Below are 18,774 nucleotides of genomic sequence, written 5' to 3'. Positions count from 1 at the left end.
CACGTATTCATCGTTGTAAGAAGCCCGATCGTATTTCTTTGGTTTACTGACCCAAGCTGTGCTGAAGAGCCTTCAATAAATAAAACAGCAGTCCAGAGCAGATGGTACGGCGAATCAAAGAATGCATTAGGCCAGCCAATACGTCACATTTTCTCTTTTCAGTTTAAGCTCAAATGAAAACAATAAAAAAAATCTTTAACACATATATACAGTCATTAAACAGTTGGTCTGCTGTATAATAACAGATAATGAATTCGACAAAATGCCCTAACATTATTCACCTATCTAAATTAACTTCAATTACGGATAGCCCATTGTGCAGCTTTGTGCTAACTTACAAATAGTGATTTACGAAAGTTTCCCCATATGTTGTTTTACATGTTTACTACTATTTTTGAGTAAAACAAAAAAACAGCTAAACAAAATCAACAATATTTTTATTAATAAAAATATGAAAAACTAATAAATATACGAATTTTATTACATAACCTTTTCAGATGTAGTACTATTTTACTATTGACATTTATAGTCTGTGCAACGTTATTCAACTCAACCTATTCTTATATACAGTTATTACGATTGTTTAAAGATGCAAGCCAGTCTTTCCTGAGCCCGAAGTTTTATTTTTCTAAACATTTATGCAGAAACTTTTGTTAGATTATAGTGAGTAAAATGTTTTTGTTTTTGGATTTTTAGTTCGAAAAACTATCGTCTATTTCGTTATTCAAGCAATACATATTAGCTTTTGATCAAGGCAGGCTACCTACATAATCAGAAGTGAAATATATATACCTAGTAAATAGAAATTAGATATGATGTTCAATCTAATCTAATTATAAAGATTCAGTGCGTTGTTAACATCAGTTGGGTACATTCGCTGTTAATGGTATTGTCATTAGTAAATCCAAGAATATCTCAGGAAGTTAAACCAATTTAAGAGGATTAGGCTAATGCTAAACCAACACATCAAACTAATAATGCAGATGGTAATGATATTAACGTCATAAAAGCAAAATTATGTTAGAAATAATAAAATATTAGAGACTGATATGTTAAATATCCTAATTTACACTGTGTGTTTTCTCAATATGGTATTTCGGTGTTTCCACATGTTATGGTGACACTTTACGGATAAGCCACGAAAACAGAAATAGGAAGAGAACGAATAGAGCATTTAATTAGGATTTAATGTAATTAAATGTTCGTTGAGTAGTTAAGATATCAGTTAGAAGAAAGTATTTCAAACAGGTGAAACATTTATGAAGTAAAAAACTATTAACTCAGACATCATTCCTGGTAATAAAATAAGTTTTATTACAGGTCTGATATTAAAAGTAACAAACGCGTCGTTGAACATTTTGTGTTCCGTTGTACACTTATAGTTCAACACCGGTCCCAGTAAATATGGATCAAGCGGTGCTGGTTTCGTACTCGCAATAGTCAATGCTCTATTATTGAAACTTTATCAGCTACTACTAGGTGGCAGCAAAATATCTGCCACGTTATCGAACGGTAATCTTTGGGTCAAATGTGTAAAGGTCATAAAACGGGTGCGAGATTATAGGGGACGTTTACACCCTCGTCCCTAAGACATGCCCAGCAACGGTCAGTTAAAACTCTCTTTTTGTTAACCTGAAGATGACCTAAGAATGTCGAAGCGTTGTTTTGTACTTTATTTTAATCAAAGTGCTAATATCCATAGCAACCGTCTTGAGAATATATTTTTACTGCAAGAGGGTTTCTCTTCATCACAATAGGACAGTGATATCAGCTTAGAGCACACATTTTCGAGTGATTTATGTGTGTAATGTTTAACATCTCAGTATTCTGCTTCTCGAACCAAAGGTATTTTATCATTTAATCCGTCTGTACAGTTAAATAAATCCAAGTATTTGCTACATTTTCGAACGGTAGTTTTCATTGGTTCAAATTTGTAAAGGTCATAAAACCAACAGGTAGTACAAAAGACAGTGGTGTATTCTCAAGACGGCTGGTATGGGTATTGGAACTTTAATTAAAATAAAGATTTACGCTTTGACCTTCTTAGGTCGTTTTCAGATTAAAAAAAGACAGTTTGCAAATGACCGTTGCCGTGCACTTCCTAGGGACGAGAGTGTAAACGGGTACGGAATTGTAGGGGACGTTTACACTGCAGTGTATTTTAATTACAGTAATAATATCCATAGCAACCGTCTTGAGAATACATTTTTACTTGAAGGGGTTTCTCTTTATCACAACAGGACAGTGGTATTAGTTTGGAGCACACATTTTCGAGTGATTTATGTGTGTAATGTTTAACATCTCAGTATTCTGTTTTTCGAACCAAAGGTATTTTATCATTTAATCCATCTGTACAGTTAAACAAATTCAAAAGAAGTGCTGAATAAACGTTTTCAAAAGGCGATTGTTCATCTCAACATATTCCATGAAATATCTACGAAAACTACGACATTATGTCATTTTATACTATAGAATATGAACAGTAAATAAATAATGAAAAAACACCAAACGGGATGTTTTTTCAGAATATAATTAAACAGATTATTTTTTTCAAAACGGATTACTTTAGTGTATTAATGCATAACATTCAGTGAATGTTTCGATAACAACTGCGTTTTATTGTACGTTATTTTATAACTCAAATTTATATTGAAACTAAATTGTTTATTTATTTCAGCAGTAATTTGCCAAAAACATAGATTAAATATTCTACACTTTTATGCTGTTGGTCTTCAAGTTTTTAACTAACGTCCTAATGCAAATACTTTATCAACGGCAGCGTTGTTCGTTTCGTGTTAAATGATACATATACATCTTGAAAACGAAGAAAGAAAGTTTGGTAATTATTTTCTCTGATGATTACGTACTGTGATGTGAAAGTTGCTACTGTAGTGTTTCTCATGTAAATGTGTCAAAATAATGATAACTATAATCAGTGTGTATGTGTGTTTTCATATGGGGTTATGTGCTGAGTCCACGGAGAGGAATCAAACCCTGATTTTAGTGTTCTAAATCCGTAGACTTACCGCTGTACTAGCGTGGGACAACTACTATCAATAGTTATAAACATTTATTCTTTTCAGAAACCTACGAACTTTTATTAATTGGGATTAGCGTGGTCGAATTATTAGAGAACCAAACTGTAAATCTGGAATTCTGTGGTTTGTATTCCTTTACTACCAAAATAAATAATAATAAAAAACATGTGTTCTACACTTTGGAGACGTGGTTACTATTGGGTGCGTTATAAGAGTGACTATCAAATGTAACTCTAATAGACGTAGCCCATAAATTGGCAGTGGAATGCCGTTGACTATCTGCATTCCCTTTATGGGCAGATAACCCTCATGTAGTTTTGAGAGGTATCCGACAAACAAACCATCGAATTTTTACTAAAAACAATAAATACTAATGATAAAATTGTTTTTCAATAAAGGCATGAGAACGTTTCTTTGTTTTTCAGTAAAGGCATGGGAACGTTTCTTTCTTTCTACTGAAGAGTTTTTACTTTAAGGGTATCAGGCATGGTCTCTTCCATCAAATAACACAAAATAAAAGAGTTGTTTTACTACACACATTTTGAGAAATCACAATTCACGTAATGAATAGTGTCTGATTGTAATAGAACACATTACTGTTGTACGAGCGTCATCACTAGAGGTTGTTTTTCAAAATACAAACAAATTGTCTCAACGTGGCACTTTTTTCACCCCCTGCACAGCATCACAGCGAAAGATATCTCGAATGGTAATTAACAAAAGGGCCATAAAACGATACATTCCACTTACCCTTCTTCAAATGTTCAAGGTTCCGCGCTATCTGTTGAGAAAGATCTTAATTACTAAAGTTAAACTAAATGTTATTTTTAGTTTTTGCAAGTAAACGACATATCTAAAAATTAGTAAGAACAAGTTGTTTTTTGATTAAAAAGTATAATACTTTATTCATATATTAATCTTCCAACTGGAATCTCTGGCAGTATTGATATCACTGAAGTTTTAAAACACAGACTATGTGTGTAACAGTGAAGTTGTTTCCATTAAAAACATCGTTGAAGCTCATACTTCGTTTCAAACATCAACGAAAATTTTTAGATGAGAAGATTCGGTTTAACAAAATCATGTTATATATTCTACGTCCTGATACCCATGCATATCAGAAAAGTTACAGTACATCAGTAGCAAATATAGAATGTATTTAGAACCACCTACTTTGAAACTGGGCTATAATAAACTAGAATATGTTGACAGAGAACTGTAGATGTATCGAAATACACTATAATGTTAAATTTATTAGTTGTCTATATGTGTATCTAGATAATAGTATGAGAATACACTAGAAATCTTAAATTTTATAACCAACTTCAACAAAATAATTAAGGAAGAAATATATTCCAATAAAATAACTTTAACTCTAATTATATTAGTAGCTACAAAGGTCTATAACATGTATATGTAATTTAGATAATAGGCAAAATCCACCCAAACAATTCAATGGGCCGGAAATTGCTTTGTGGCTAGTTTGTTGGGCAGGAGAGTTGAGGTTCAAACTTTGAGACGAGTTATAAAAATGACGATTAATCACGTCATTCGGTTGAAGCAGTCGTTGTAAGGATATCATACCTTTAATATTTAGAAATGTTATAGATATATAAGATTATAAATGCTTACGGTAAGAGTGTAGTGAATGGATATCAACAGTTTTAATGAGTTCATACTCTAAACGATCACCTAAATCTAATGGTAATCAGTGTCTTTATAACCAAATACAAATTATTTTATCCCACTTTTCAGCTACTAATCTTCTACTGACACAAATGATAAAATAACCAATATCTCAAGAAAGATCAGAATAAAACTTGAAACATAAACAACTAACAGTACACCACTGCACCACGTCTATGGTTTCCATAAAATTCACAAACACGGCTAAACTTTTCCGCCCATAGTTAACTACAGAGATCCATTAATAGCTTTTTCTCTAGTAGATGCAATAACACCATTAACAGGTTAAATATTCTCATTTGTTAATAACTCAAGCCAAACCATATAAATCGTAAGAGCAACCACAAGACGAAATGATCAACTCCAATATACTCAACTTTTTCACCATCGTACCAGCCTTTGTCACACAAAAAATACTTCTCCATCAATTTAAAAATGATAAAACTCTTAAGGAAGCACTAATCTAGCAATATACACAACAACAAAACCCTTAAGGAAGCACTAATCTAACAATATACACACTAACAAAACTTTTAAGGAAGCACTAATCTAACAATATACACAACAACAAAACCCTTAAGGAAGCACTAATCTAACAATATACACACTAACAAAACTTTTAAGGAAGCACTAATCTAACAATATACACAACAACAAAACCCTTAAGGAAGCACTAATCTAACAATATACACACTAACAAAACTTTTAAGGAAGCACTAATCTAACAATATACACAACAACAAAACCCTTAAGGAAGCACTAATCTAACAATATACACAATAACAAAACTTTTAAGGAAGCACTAACCTGACAATATACATAATAAGAGAATTCTTAAGGAAGCACTAATAATATAGTAAAAAAAGAACTTGCAGTCTTGTATGTAAACACGACCTTCATCCAACATGAAGATAAACACCAACAATAACAATTCTTATGTCAGATTATTATCACGAAGACTACTATAACAACTCTCAAGACTTTCTGAAAACGACAATAAATTATTATCTGCAATTTACGATAAAAATTATTTGGTAATTAATACCGAATTAATAATTATTAATTGTACTTTGGTGATCGTATAGGTTAACGACAAACCAACAATATAAGATTCTGACCATTTAATTTCTGTAATACGTGTTGATTTATGGAAGACGAAGACATATTGACACTAAAAATAAACGACCTTATAATTATTGTTTTTATTTAATTAGACACTTAACGTTTCGTTTGAAAGTTTCTTCAGAAACAGTTACTAAAATACAAACCGAAACAGACAGTACAAAATTTCACATGATTTAGATAATAAATTAGTTTCGAGTCGATAAGACACATTTCAACAGCTTGCTTTTGACATATCATGTAGTAAAGCTCTGTGTAGAAAAAAAAGGTATTGTTGAAATATGTAACGGTTACCTGTAGTAAACAAAAGCTCTATCAAGGTTATAAAGTGAAATAACAAAAAGGTAGGATGCAAATTAAAATAGCTTAAACTATAGACACCATCCTTTGTCCCTATTCATCTATGGCCGTAGTTGTTCGATGAAAATGTATTCTCATGAAAAGAGATTCTCTGAATTTTCTGTCAGTGTACTTGGTGGCTTCAGTGAGGATTTGTAGAGATAATGGTTATTTCAAGTCAACTGTTACTCGTCCATGACTGGTTTAACAATGGTCTACAGCTGCGATTCTTTCATGTTGCTGTCATATAAAGAACGTCAATACCTTCTCTTGTCCAAACGTTCTTTCGGTTTCTTCTACGTAATTACGATGGCGGATTTACAATGCGATGAAGAGAAATATCTCACAAAAAACGCGTTTGCAATCTAAATACGAATGTCTTCTCCCCAATGATTGTTATCAGCTTACATGTAACTAGAAGGTATTTCAGAAAAGAAAGGGTAATTAAGTTTGTTATTTTGTTTATAATCGATCGTTTTTTATTGTTTTAAGTTATATCGTCAATGTTTAAAATTGATGTTTGTCGGATAAAGCGAGCTAGTCCTTACGTCATGTTCTATAAGGTTTCTATACTATGTAGAAACAATAATACTATAAATATATATTGGATTCAGTGGAAGATTTAGAATAATTCAATGAAGTAACGTATAAATGAGATATTCAGCTCATTGTAAACAGCAAGATAAAGTGAGCGTTGTGCATCTGTCTGTCACTTATTTAGTTAGTCAGCGTGTTTTTTGTCGATTGACGAGAAAAAATATGTAAATAATTTTTAATATAAAATTTCTGTAAAGTCCATTAATCTCGGCAATTTTGTTGAAATTTTGTTTGTAAAATTAGGTCTACAAGTGAATGTAACCTGTGTTGTAGCAAATGTTATTGAAAAAATCAATTAATTCGTTATTTTTAACTAGACTGGAGTGGGATTTTTTAACATATAACCTGATAGATGTCATCTAACAATAGGATATATTAGAACACTATATATTGATCTTATAACGTTTATAATAATATTTAATGTTCGGTACCGTAGCAAACGACATTGAAGAAATCAATTAATTCGTTATTTTTGCATGGACAGGAGTTGGAATGTTTTTAACATACAACCTAAGAAACCCTATTTAACAATAGGATATATTAGAACACTATCAATTGATATTATGCCTTTAATAATAAGATTTGAAGTTCATTGTGAGACGGTATAGATAAAAGCATATTATTGAGACTTTGATATCACGCTAGTAACGAATTATAAAAATTGTCTTTGCATAATAAGGCAGGTCTAGTCTAATTCGGGTCCTCATATTTGTGGATCTCATGATACGCATCGTGAACTGATTTTGCAACGCAGCTTTTGCTTGCTTTTCTTGTCTGAGTCATGAATATAGAAATGCTCTTTGACCCTGTGTATATTATTAAACTGTAAAAGTAACAGATTTTACGGTGTGAATTAGATTAAGTTGGGAATGTGTAATTATTATCAATATAATAAGATCATTTATAAATCAGAATTCGAGAAAGGATTAATGAAGTAATATTATTCATTATTTATTTTAACATCAGTAATTTATTATTATTATTTATCTTACTCGAATTTACTTTGTTCATCATTAAAAAGAACATTATGCGTTTTCTAACTTCTTATTTTAATGTAACATTTTTCAAACGATGTCATAATTTTAAATGTGTTTCAATTATTGTCAACGGGTGTCAAAAAGATGTTAAATTTATTTCATTCTATCTTCCTTAGTCAGATGTCGTTTCGATGAGATAACATCTGGTGTGCTAATTGGAGACAGTTGTAAAACTGCATCTTGTACATGACAGTCAGCGACAATGTCCTTCAATGGTCGGTCAGTTGATACCTCGAGGTCACATTCTCCCTTACGTTTGAATAAGAAAGACTAGTCATGTTTGTAGCTCTACTCGCTTTGGATAAAACTAACATTACAAATCAATTTACTAACGTGTGATTCAAGTAGTCTGAAACATCACCTCGAGCAAGTTAGTTTGAAAATAAAATTTTGGGAAGTATAACCAGCCTTGTCAATTCATAATCATAATAAAGACCACTGTCTATCATTAAGAAGTTGTTATACACACCTGATGTTGATTTGTGTTGTGCTTCACACTTCGTGTCCAGTCTATTTAACTCTTAGCACAGACTCAGTTTTAAAGAACTTCCGCTTACTTGCTACATATCTCACCAAATCTCCCACTGTGTAGTGGACCGACTTAAATTACTCTCTCGGGAAATTAATTTACTTGAAAATAACTCAGAGATTAGGAACGACTAATGTAACATTTGTTTTCTAGTGCATCCATTATCCTTACTTGAAACTTCATATTATCGAGTGCCAAGAAACAAGCTTTAGTTGAGAAATAACATTTCTGCAAATAGAAGTGTTCGCAATCAAGTGTTCGCTAAATGTTGTAAAATGTGGTTGTGTGAGGTCTGTTTAGTATGAAAACATCCTCTCCTAAATATTGAATTTCATTTATGAATCTGCAAACTAAGGAAGATACTTGAGTATCTGGTGCACCAACTATGGGAAATTTGGTGTCACCCCTGCAAATCGATCTCAATGCAATATAATAATCGATGACTGTTGATTGCCAAGGTTGAATGGCATTTGATAAGTCAAAGGCCATATAGGGTGATCTGTACAGGACTTCTAAGTTATCACCAGCTAAAATAACCAGCGATGATAGGAGGTCCGTTACTGTTTGGTTGGACCATGCTTCAGTGTAATTAATAAAATATGATAGTACAGAATATGACTTTGTCATAGTGCATCACATGAGCTCATAACATAGAAATACCGCTGAAATATTTCTTCACATGTTAGAAATTGTCTATTTTTGGAAGGTCCTGATCCTGTACATCATGTGGGATTTAAAATCATGTCTGCTGTATCAAAACCGAGCCATGCAATAGAAGAATCCAGTCGATGATGTATATTATGATTAACACTTCAAGCCAGCATATATAAAGGGATGAAGTATGGATTCACACAATCTGTGGCATTTGTAAGATTAGTTACAAGCACAGTGAGGTGCGCTATAACATTATTATCAAATATCAAACCATAGTCTTCAGGCTATGTTGAAGCTAATAGTCCCAGAGCTCTAATGTAAAAGATTCTTCTGTATTTTCCCAACACAATGACAGGAGGACACTAAGGTGTTAACTGCACTTGTGCTAACACCTTATGATGGTTCTACATATTACATCAGATAGGAGGTGTTTATTAAAAAGAATGAGTCCATATATACTATTAACCTGCACGTGTGTCTGCATAAGCAGCTAAAGTAGAAGTCAACCTTTTAATGTTGATTTATATAAGTTATTAAAACTATAGTCATGAAAATACTGGAGATTCTTAAGACAAGGAGAATGATGAACAAAGTTTACTGTTTTACTGAGTATTTCTTGTTTGGATTTCGACCACTTTGTTTTACTGAAGATTTGATGCTTGAATTTTACCTACTACAACAAAGGATGAACAAATGTTGCCAGTGTTACTGAGACTAAGTTGTTCTCCCACTATAAAAACGGTTAAACAAATATTACTGACTTTAGCAAAGATTTATGGCTTATTTTTTGGTGGAAGGAACGTAAATAGTTTACAACTAAGCTAGTCCACTATCTATATTTGTTGAAGATTTATGATTGTTGATTCGTGGAAAGAGCGCAGATTGTGTAGTTCTACACAAACGAACCATCAACATTATTATTTTTTGTTGTTCCGTAAGGTATTTTACCTTAAGTACTGGGTACTGTTATTGGTGTCAAAGTGGTTGTTATAAGCGAGATAGTGCAACATTATAATAGAAATTGAGCCAATTATTATTATTTTGTAGTAAAAAAAGCTGTAAAAAATCTGTAATTTGTTAAGCAGAGAAATATTCATTAAACTTTTCGTTAACAATTTTATTTCATTAAAATTTCAAAATACTTACTTGTTCTTCTAAGCAGCTGAACAGAATACGCGCAAATAATGATAAGAATGTTTCGAAACTTACAAATAAAACAAAATTACAATATGGTTCATGTAAAATCTGCAAGTTATTCATTTATTCATAGACATACATATTATTAAAGTATATCGCTGTAAGCATTTGACGCTCAGGTTAACCAGATTTGGTATGGGTATAAATAAGCAAGTGGACTTTGGTATACTCTGTCATAAATCAGGTTATAATTTGCCCTGTCCGCTGGGTAGTAGCTCTGCCTGTCACGGCTTAAACCACTGTTTTCTGGATACTGATTCCTGGCGCTGTTAATTCTTCGGCTAATAGGAAAATGACCAAGTACTGGTAATGTTCGAGGTTGAGTCGTTTCACCGAATAACGGTACATCATTTGGATCAATGTGTCCGATATTTTGTGGAATATGACGTGAATTCGGTTTTTTGAGGAACATCATTGGTTCTGAAATATCCTATTGTCTCCAGCAACCCGCCACCAATTGGTAGAACATAGGGCGCACTGAGAGATCGAGAATGTCCTATGTTTTGTATTATACTGCCGCCAACTGGTGAGAAAAGTGTAGAATTGAGAGACCGACGAAGTCCTATTGCTTTTAAATTAAGATCATCTGTCGGTGGAAAAAAGGGGTTATGGAGTTGATGGACCCCTGTTGGTTGGAATAGTTCTGTATTCTGTTGTAAGAGAGGAATTTGTGGATACGGACCAGGTTTAGGATAAATATCAACATTTCCTTGAGTGATGTCAACATCTGGATGAAAATTAATACCTTCATAAGGGATAAGACCAGAATGTAAAGGAGGATCTGGAAATGGTCTGGACCCTTGGAGATGAGGATCTGATGGTAGTGGAAGGAAATACGTATCACCAATATTTGGTTGATTAGATTGAGGTATGAGATCTCTCTCTCTCTCTCTACAGCACGATATCCATTTTCGTCTGTTATATAATCCACAATGTGAACTTGTCCGTTACGATCCAATATACCATAATTCCCAATCACTCGTCCATTTGGCGTACGTCGCTCATTGCGCCACCGTCGATTTCCTGTGAAGTCAGTTGTATCGTAACCAGACAAGAAGTTCTCATATCTTCGTAACATCTGTGGTAAATTCCAACAAATAATAATTTTTAGTGATATATGGTACGTTAGTGTCTCTATGAATTTTTAATTGATTAAATCAATAATAAACACATATACATTTTTGAAGAACCTTTACTGAATTATTTACAAGCATCGGATATGCTCGTAAAATTAGCCTCTCTTGCACTTTTAAAATCAAAATAAAGTTTGGTTTTTATTCGTAGTTAAATCAAAGAATTTTATCTTTTCGAAACAAATTCATTATGTGTATTTGTGAAATAAAATCAACCATGTATTTATATTGTCTATAAATATTTCAAAATAGTATTAAAGAATGAAGTGAAAAGATATTAACTTTTAAATATATCGCCATCTTTTAGCAATCAGATAAAACATTTTGTGAAAACTATTTAAATTCTTCAGTGTTGGGAAAAGTACTTCACCTGAAAGGTTAACACTAAAACTGTTACTTTCACGGCAACCTTATATATATATATATATATTCATCAAAAGCTGAATTAATCTATAATTCTTACAACTTGAAGTTACATCCAAGTGTAATGTTTACTTATATGAATTCCAAATCGCCAGTTCGTTAAACATGAACGAAGTCTATAATTAATTTTAACGTTTTCTAAATAAAACGTGATATTTTGTTTTATTGTTTGGTATATATCTTACATTTTTTTTCAATTATCCCATTTATCGTCGATTAAGTTTTTTTATCGGTGCAAGGCACCGAGTGTTAGGATTTGTTTGTTAACATGTCTAGTTTTTTTTATTACAGCTCTGACTTAGTCTCTTGATTAGGCCACACACACACGTGTATAAATATATAGAAAATTGCCCTAGTTATAACTCTTGGAAGACTGGCATAATAATCTTGGCTTCTGGTTTGAATTTTGGATTATTTTTGAAAGCACACAGATTGATAGATATTTATATATTCTCTCGAATGGTCCCAATGTGAGTTTAAAAACTTATAACATTAATGTCTGGGGTTCGATTCCCTACGGTGGACATAGAAAATATTCCAAAATGTATTTTCACCAACTAAAACAAATGTTTTCTAGTGGGATAGTAGTAAACCTACGGACGTACACCGTTAAAATTAGGAATTCAGTTCCAAGTAGCGGACATTGTAGACAGCACAATACGGCTTTCTTCTAAAAACAAAGAAGCAAATCAATGAATAGATAATCATGAATTTGTTGTTTCTAAACAGCATGAACGAAAGTGTTATACATACATTAATAAATAACTTTATGATGTTGAAATTATATTATTACCTTCTTACAACCAATTTTTACGTTATTTTTAAGCGTAAAACATAAAATAAATTAAACATAAAAAGCCGGGTTTTATTTCACCAAATAGGACTGTAGACTTATTTATAGTTTAACAAAGAGTACTTTTGATTAACAACAGTTACGTTGTAATTTATCAAACACTGGAAGTTCATGTATAGTTTCCATTGCAAAAGGATCTGGGGCCTGGCATGGCCAATCGCGTAAGGCGTGCGACTCCTAATCCGAGGGTCGCGGGTTCGCGCCCGCGTCGCACTAAACATGCTCGCCCTCCCAGCCGTAGGGGCGTATAATGTGACGGTCAATCCCACTATTCGTTGGTAAAAGAGTAGCCCAAGAGTTGGCGGTGGGTGGTGATGATTAGCTGCCTTCCCTCTAGTCTTATACTGCTAAATTAGGGACGGTTAGCACAGATAGCCCTCGAATAGCTTTGTGCGAAATTCCAAAACAAACAAAGCAAAAGGATCCATCGTAAATTATATGAATTTTAGAAAAACTGGTTTTGTAAAATCTTGTTGCATGACCTTCCACAAAACGCTCAGTTTTCGGTAAGATCACATTACCTGTACACACAGTGTCCAACAATCTCAAAATATAGGTTTGAAACTTGCTATTTCACTTTGACTTTATATCGATTGGGGTTAACTCGTGACTTGCTGATTTGTGTATTCAAAATCGATCAATACAACGTACCCAAATCGCCATACAAAGAGCAAGAACAAAACCCAATAATGTTAAAACAATATTATGTTATTTATAACAGAGTTTTTAAGCATTTTAGAACAGTTAGAAACCACATATTAATTATCTATTTTATGCGAAAAAAAGGTAAAAACAGGTAAATCCTGTCGGTCTTATTGTTTATTTGTTTTATTTTCGCGCAAAGCTGTATGCGCTAGCATTCCCTAATTTAACAGTGCACAGCTACAGGAAAGCAGATAATAATCCCCACCCACCGTTAACTCTTGGGCTAATCTTTATCCAACGAATAATGTGATTGACGGTCACGTTATAATGCCCCCAAGACTGATGGATCGAGCATGTTTGATGTGAATGGGATTCGGACCTCGACCCTACGATTACGAGTCTAATGCCTTAACCACGTGACCAAGTCGGGCCTAGTTTAATCGTATCATCTTATGTTTCTTATAAAAACTATATTAGGGAGTTGCGACGCATATATTATTATATATTTATTTTGATGTTCGTACCCCTGCATCCCGAGTGGTTTTTTGCTCATAACTTAAAAAATATCACGAATAGGCTAATAGAAGTATCACGTATTATAAATATTATACTAACACACATCTACATAAATTTGCATGTAAATTAAACAACAAATAAACAAAAATAGGAGGAGCAGAAAGTGTTTGTGCAGTTCAGAACGTGTGAAGAAACTGGAAAGTGTTTGTACAGTTCAGAACGTGTGAAGAAACTGGAAAGTGTTTGTACAGTTCAGAACGTGTGAAGAAACTGGTTTAAGACTATTCGTTTCCACACCACAGTGTTGTGTTTCCCGTTTCGTTCGTTCTTTGTCATTATTATAACATTCATATAAAATAATAATGTAAAATATAAACGAATATGTTAATATATTGTTACATAATAGTAATACAAAACGTTACAAAAGAGGATTTTTACTTATAAAGTGTAATAATGCATGTGTGGAAGATTAAGGATACGTTGCACAATACACAATTAATTAAAAACAAGATTTAGATCTAAAATGATTCTGTATGTTTCGATGTGTACACCACTATCTTCGTGAACATGTAATCTTTTTAGTATTAGACCTAATTTTTCATAAATCATTTACTGTACAATTATTTTAACGTATAAATATATAATATATATATAACGTATATATTTTAACATGTTCACGAAGATAGTGGTGTACACATCGAAATATACAGAATCATTTTAGATCTAAATCTTGTTTTTAATTAATTATATATTGTGCAACATATCCTTAATCTTCACTTTTAATTCAGTGTACGTATATATATATATGCATGTGTGTGTAAAAATGCTGTTTTAACTTATTTGAGTAAATTATTATTATTTTTAATAGCATCTAATGTACTTACATTTAAATTACAGATAATTCAGTAGTTCTCTCACGAAGGCTTTTCTTTTAACAAGAGAAAAAGCTTAGTATAATGTGTGAAACAAAAAAATCTTACGTCTACATTTTCATATCTTGGTCCTAAAATGCTCAGTCCAGTAAGTACTCCATAGTTGGGATTGCTAAAGGGCGCAGAACTACCATGGATTTGGCTGTTACCACAAGAAGGGTACACTAAAATTTCGACCAAAATCACTGCCTGTAAAAATAAAGACAAGAAATAACACAGTTATGAATCACTAATTAAACATTTTATATTTATATATACTTACAGGAAATTAATTAATATTTGTTTATTCTATAAACTAAATTTTTAGTTCAAGCTGTCGAATTTTTTATAAGAAAGATGAGAAACAAAAGGAAATCCTCAGTAGCCGCGGCACTTGATATTATTTTTGGCAGGATTAGATTAAGTTTATCTATTAAACATTTATCCCCTTTTGATTAGCTATATTTTTATGCTCTAACAATATCAAACGTGAGGCGCGTGTATACCCAATTCGATTTTATTACTCATCAGAATGTCTACAAGCCCCTACCCTCAAATTGAAATTATTTTAGGGTTGGTCAGATATTTCAATCGAAAGGGTTTGGTCTCCTGATTGCAAAACTGTAATTAATCTTAAATTGTTTGAAAGTTGTCGGAGCTACGAATTAATCGTTTGCAGTTTAAAATAAACTTAGAGCCATTCTATGAGCCGCTTTGCCGCGGCTGAATATTATGTGTCCGCGAAAATAACTTCGTATATGAGGTTTAAAATGTTTAGAAAAGTATTTAACGTGTTTGCCCCCACCAGTCAATGCTTGTTTGTATTTTGAACTTTGCATAAAGCTACACGAGAGCTATCTACACTAGCCCTCCATAATTTAGCAGTGTAAGACAAGAGGGAAGGTATCACCACCCACCGCCAGCCCTTGGGTCACCCTTTTACCAACGAATAGTGGGATTTACTGTAACATGTAACGGCCCAACAGCTAATAGGGAAAACATGTTTAGTGTGACAGAGATTCGAACCCCCCGACCATCAGATTACGAGTTCACCTCCGTAACTACCTGGCAATGCTGGGCCTAATAGCAGACAAATCCATATTACTGCACTCAACCTTGTTAAGATCTCAAATGCTCCTTCTGTATAAATAAATAAGTTTCAAGGCAATTTAGTGGCCTTACCAAGGTATGATCAAATCTAAAATTAAGTACCTAACATTGTATATTATATCGGAATAAATAAGGTACTAAAAGTTTTGTTATTGTTATCAACTAGATAGATAAATAGTAAAGCTATCAGTGATAGCCTACCGTGAAAGACCACAACTTCATTGTCGTTCCAGCTAGGTTGAACATCTTTGTAATTCTGAATATTTTGTTGGCCTTTTAAAAACCGGAATGTATGAAATATAACTCAGAAATATCACGGAAGTCTACTGATGTACAAGTAGGCTGAAGACGGCGTTTTTCCTATTAATACTTCCATGGTTGAGCGGATACCAAATCTGTGTGGTTTCAAATCCTGACCCTTAACCTAGAAACAAGGATGCCCAAGTACAGTATATTATGGCAATAAAGGAACGCCTGAATAAATCTTAATATAAATTAGCGTTGTACTTCTACATTAAATATGAATGTTGTAAAATTTTCGCTCTTAATTAAGAATTTTAACAAACACGCAACAGGATGTTAAAGATTGTGTTGACGCCCAAAATATACTTTCGTAAAAGTACTAAATATATATATATATAAACATAACCAAAACACCGATAAGATTCATCTGTGGATAGGAATAAGAAAACACTAGGTCACTAGGTCCATCAGAAGCCTTTGTTTGTTTGTTTTTTGTTGGTATCGGTTTTATTGTTTACAGATACTGCAAGGCTGCAAAACGGTATCTGTGAATTATGAAACCAGTACCAATGGCTAAAAATGGAAATAATATAAAAACGTTTTTGAGATTCAAAAAATATTTTAATATATATAGAGATGTTTTTGACTTGTAACAGTGAAAGTATGTGTTTCCTATATACAATATAAATGGACACACACGAAACAACAGTGTAGTTAATTAGACGTTTCACAATAACCTTTTGAAACTATCTATACACTGTCGTTTTGAAAGTGTTGTCAACCGAAATGTCAGTTAGTTTCAGCAGTTCTCTAATTACAATGCTACAATCAGAGTTAATTTAACAAATAATTTTCGTAGAGATAGACAGGTGTTTAAGTTTAGTTTATATGTTATAGAGGTTTTAAATAACATATACATTGATTGTAATTAAAATTATCATCACTTTGTAAACTCATCATTTTAATAATAGAGTAAGTAATTTAAATAAGTGACTATAAGTAACAAATAAGTAGATCTATAACTTTAACTTATGGTTAATAATAACTTCTAATATGAATTTTCATAAAATACAAAAATATTTTAAGTTTCGTTTTTTTTTGTTTTTTTTTTATTTTGGGCATATATCCAAAATTCCGATGGTCTCCCTTGAACAGTTTATGTTGAGTGTATTTCATCGGTATCTTAATAAACCAATAAGAATGAAGTAAATACCTTTTTTACAGCCTCGTTGTTTTCGGATTATAATATACTTTTGACTACTTTGAATATATAATAACTTTATCATTTTTTATGCAGTTTTATCATAAACACAAAGTCCAGAAAATCGTTGAGCTTACCTTGTTCTGTTTGCCTTGAATTTTTGTTCTCTATTATTGTTAATGTTTATTGTATCCGAGAGGGTATTGTTGTAAAATATAGCATCCGGATTGAAAAGATTGACACCTTAAGATCCTTTGCTATCTGAGTTGGTATTTACTAAATTTAACAGATGATCATAACTATGAGAGAGTAAGGTTTAGAAGGTAACGCTGTCAACTAAACAAATAAAGCGAGTTTACCTGTAGAATTCAAGCGCCATTTCTTGGCTAATTCTACTAGGAGGTCTTAAGATAGTCGTATTTACTTATACACTAGTCTGTCTTAAGAAAGAGAAAAAACTGTGTGGTTGAACATTCTTCAGTAGAACTGTCTGCTATTCAATATGCACAAGTTAGTGCACCGTGCTTTCTGATGTTTGATACAATAAATATTTTGTTTGTTTACATTTTTCTAATATTACACGTTATCGTCTACAGAGCCACTTCCTTAATTTTTTTTTTTTTTTTTTTTGTATAGAATATGTTGTTATTAGCAGTTTTATCTATCTGGTACATATTAGAAAATTGTTTTAAATGAAAATACTCCAAGTGTATAGTTTGTGTTATACAGGAAATACACAACCTTATGTTTTGTTTTATATATCTTTCATAAAGTAAATAAGTTTAAGAATTCACCATTAAATGCCATTTAATCTGCATGAAATATGAGTAGAGCGTTATGAAATATAACGCACTAACTGATATTTTGGTCGACTTCTTCTTAGTACTAAATGTTTTCTCAGCAGTTTTATTTTATTTATTTAATAAAAGAACAAATCATAAAGTCGCTTTTTAAAAGTACCGATACCAACTAAACTTTCACTTTTATAGAAGTGTTTGTTGCACACTAATTACGCTGAACTCCAAGAGAACTGTCAAAAAAATCTGTAATTGAGGTCGGTGTTAGAACAATTACAAACTATAGAAAATTATATCACTCAGATTTGAAGTGATCATTGCATTTTTGGAGCATCGTCTGGTCATTCGTTTGCAAGAATATGAAAGAAATTGTCCCAAACTCTCTGTCAGATTAACATCAGCTTGCATGACGTCTCTTGTTAGAATAGTAAATTCAAGTGTTTCTTTGACAATTCCACAAAAAAAAAAGAGTATGCAGGATTAGGAAATTCTTGATAAAAGAGTGTTTTGTAGACAAATATTGGGACAAAACTTCACACATGGAAAATTCGTCAGGCCTTCAGAAGGTTTATTACATTTTTCATTTTAGAATTTCACACAATTCTACACGAGGGCTAACTGCGCTAACCATGCCTAATTTTGTAGTGTAATACCAGATGGAAGGCACCTAATCATCAGCACCCACCGCTAACTCTTGGGTTACTCTTTTACCAACGAATAGTGAGATTGGCCGTCACATTATA

At 32.4% G+C, this 18,774-nt stretch overlaps 1 protein-coding gene across 1 annotated transcript; it reads right to left on the bottom strand.

Annotated features, from left to right (window-relative positions):
- Nucleotides 1–10,235: 10,235 nt before the first annotated feature.
- LOC143223526 (uncharacterized) lies at nt 10,236–16,185 on the bottom strand. The gene is made up of 3 exons (XM_076451606.1): nt 15,992–16,185; nt 14,750–14,890; nt 10,236–11,277 (listed from the first exon to the last, which is right to left on the bottom strand). The coding sequence occupies exons 1-3, from the start codon at nt 16,034–16,036 to the stop codon at nt 10,771–10,773; spliced, it is 693 nt and encodes a 230-aa protein (XP_076307721.1). The 5' UTR covers nt 16,037–16,185; the 3' UTR covers nt 10,236–10,770.
- Between the last annotated feature and the right edge of the window lie 2,589 nt (nt 16,186–18,774).

Source organism: Tachypleus tridentatus, chromosome 8, assembly GCF_004210375.1.
Source record: "Tachypleus tridentatus isolate NWPU-2018 chromosome 8, ASM421037v1, whole genome shotgun sequence".
NCBI lineage: Eukaryota > Metazoa > Arthropoda > Merostomata > Xiphosura > Limulidae > Tachypleus > Tachypleus tridentatus.
This window is presented reverse-complemented; position numbering and strand designations above follow the sequence as displayed.

Coding starts and splice junctions, on each gene's coding strand:
- LOC143223526 (XM_076451606.1), bottom strand. CDS start 16,036: ATGTTCAACCTAGCTGGAACGACAATGAAGTTGTGGTCTTTCACG. Junction 14,891..15,991: donor TGAAGTTGTGGTCTTTCACG/GTAGGCTATCAC, acceptor TTATTTTTACAG/GCAGTGATTTTGGTCGAAAT. Junction 11,278..14,749: donor CAAGATATGAAAATGTAGAC/GTAAGATTTTTT, acceptor AATTTACCACAG/ATGTTACGAAGATATGAGAA.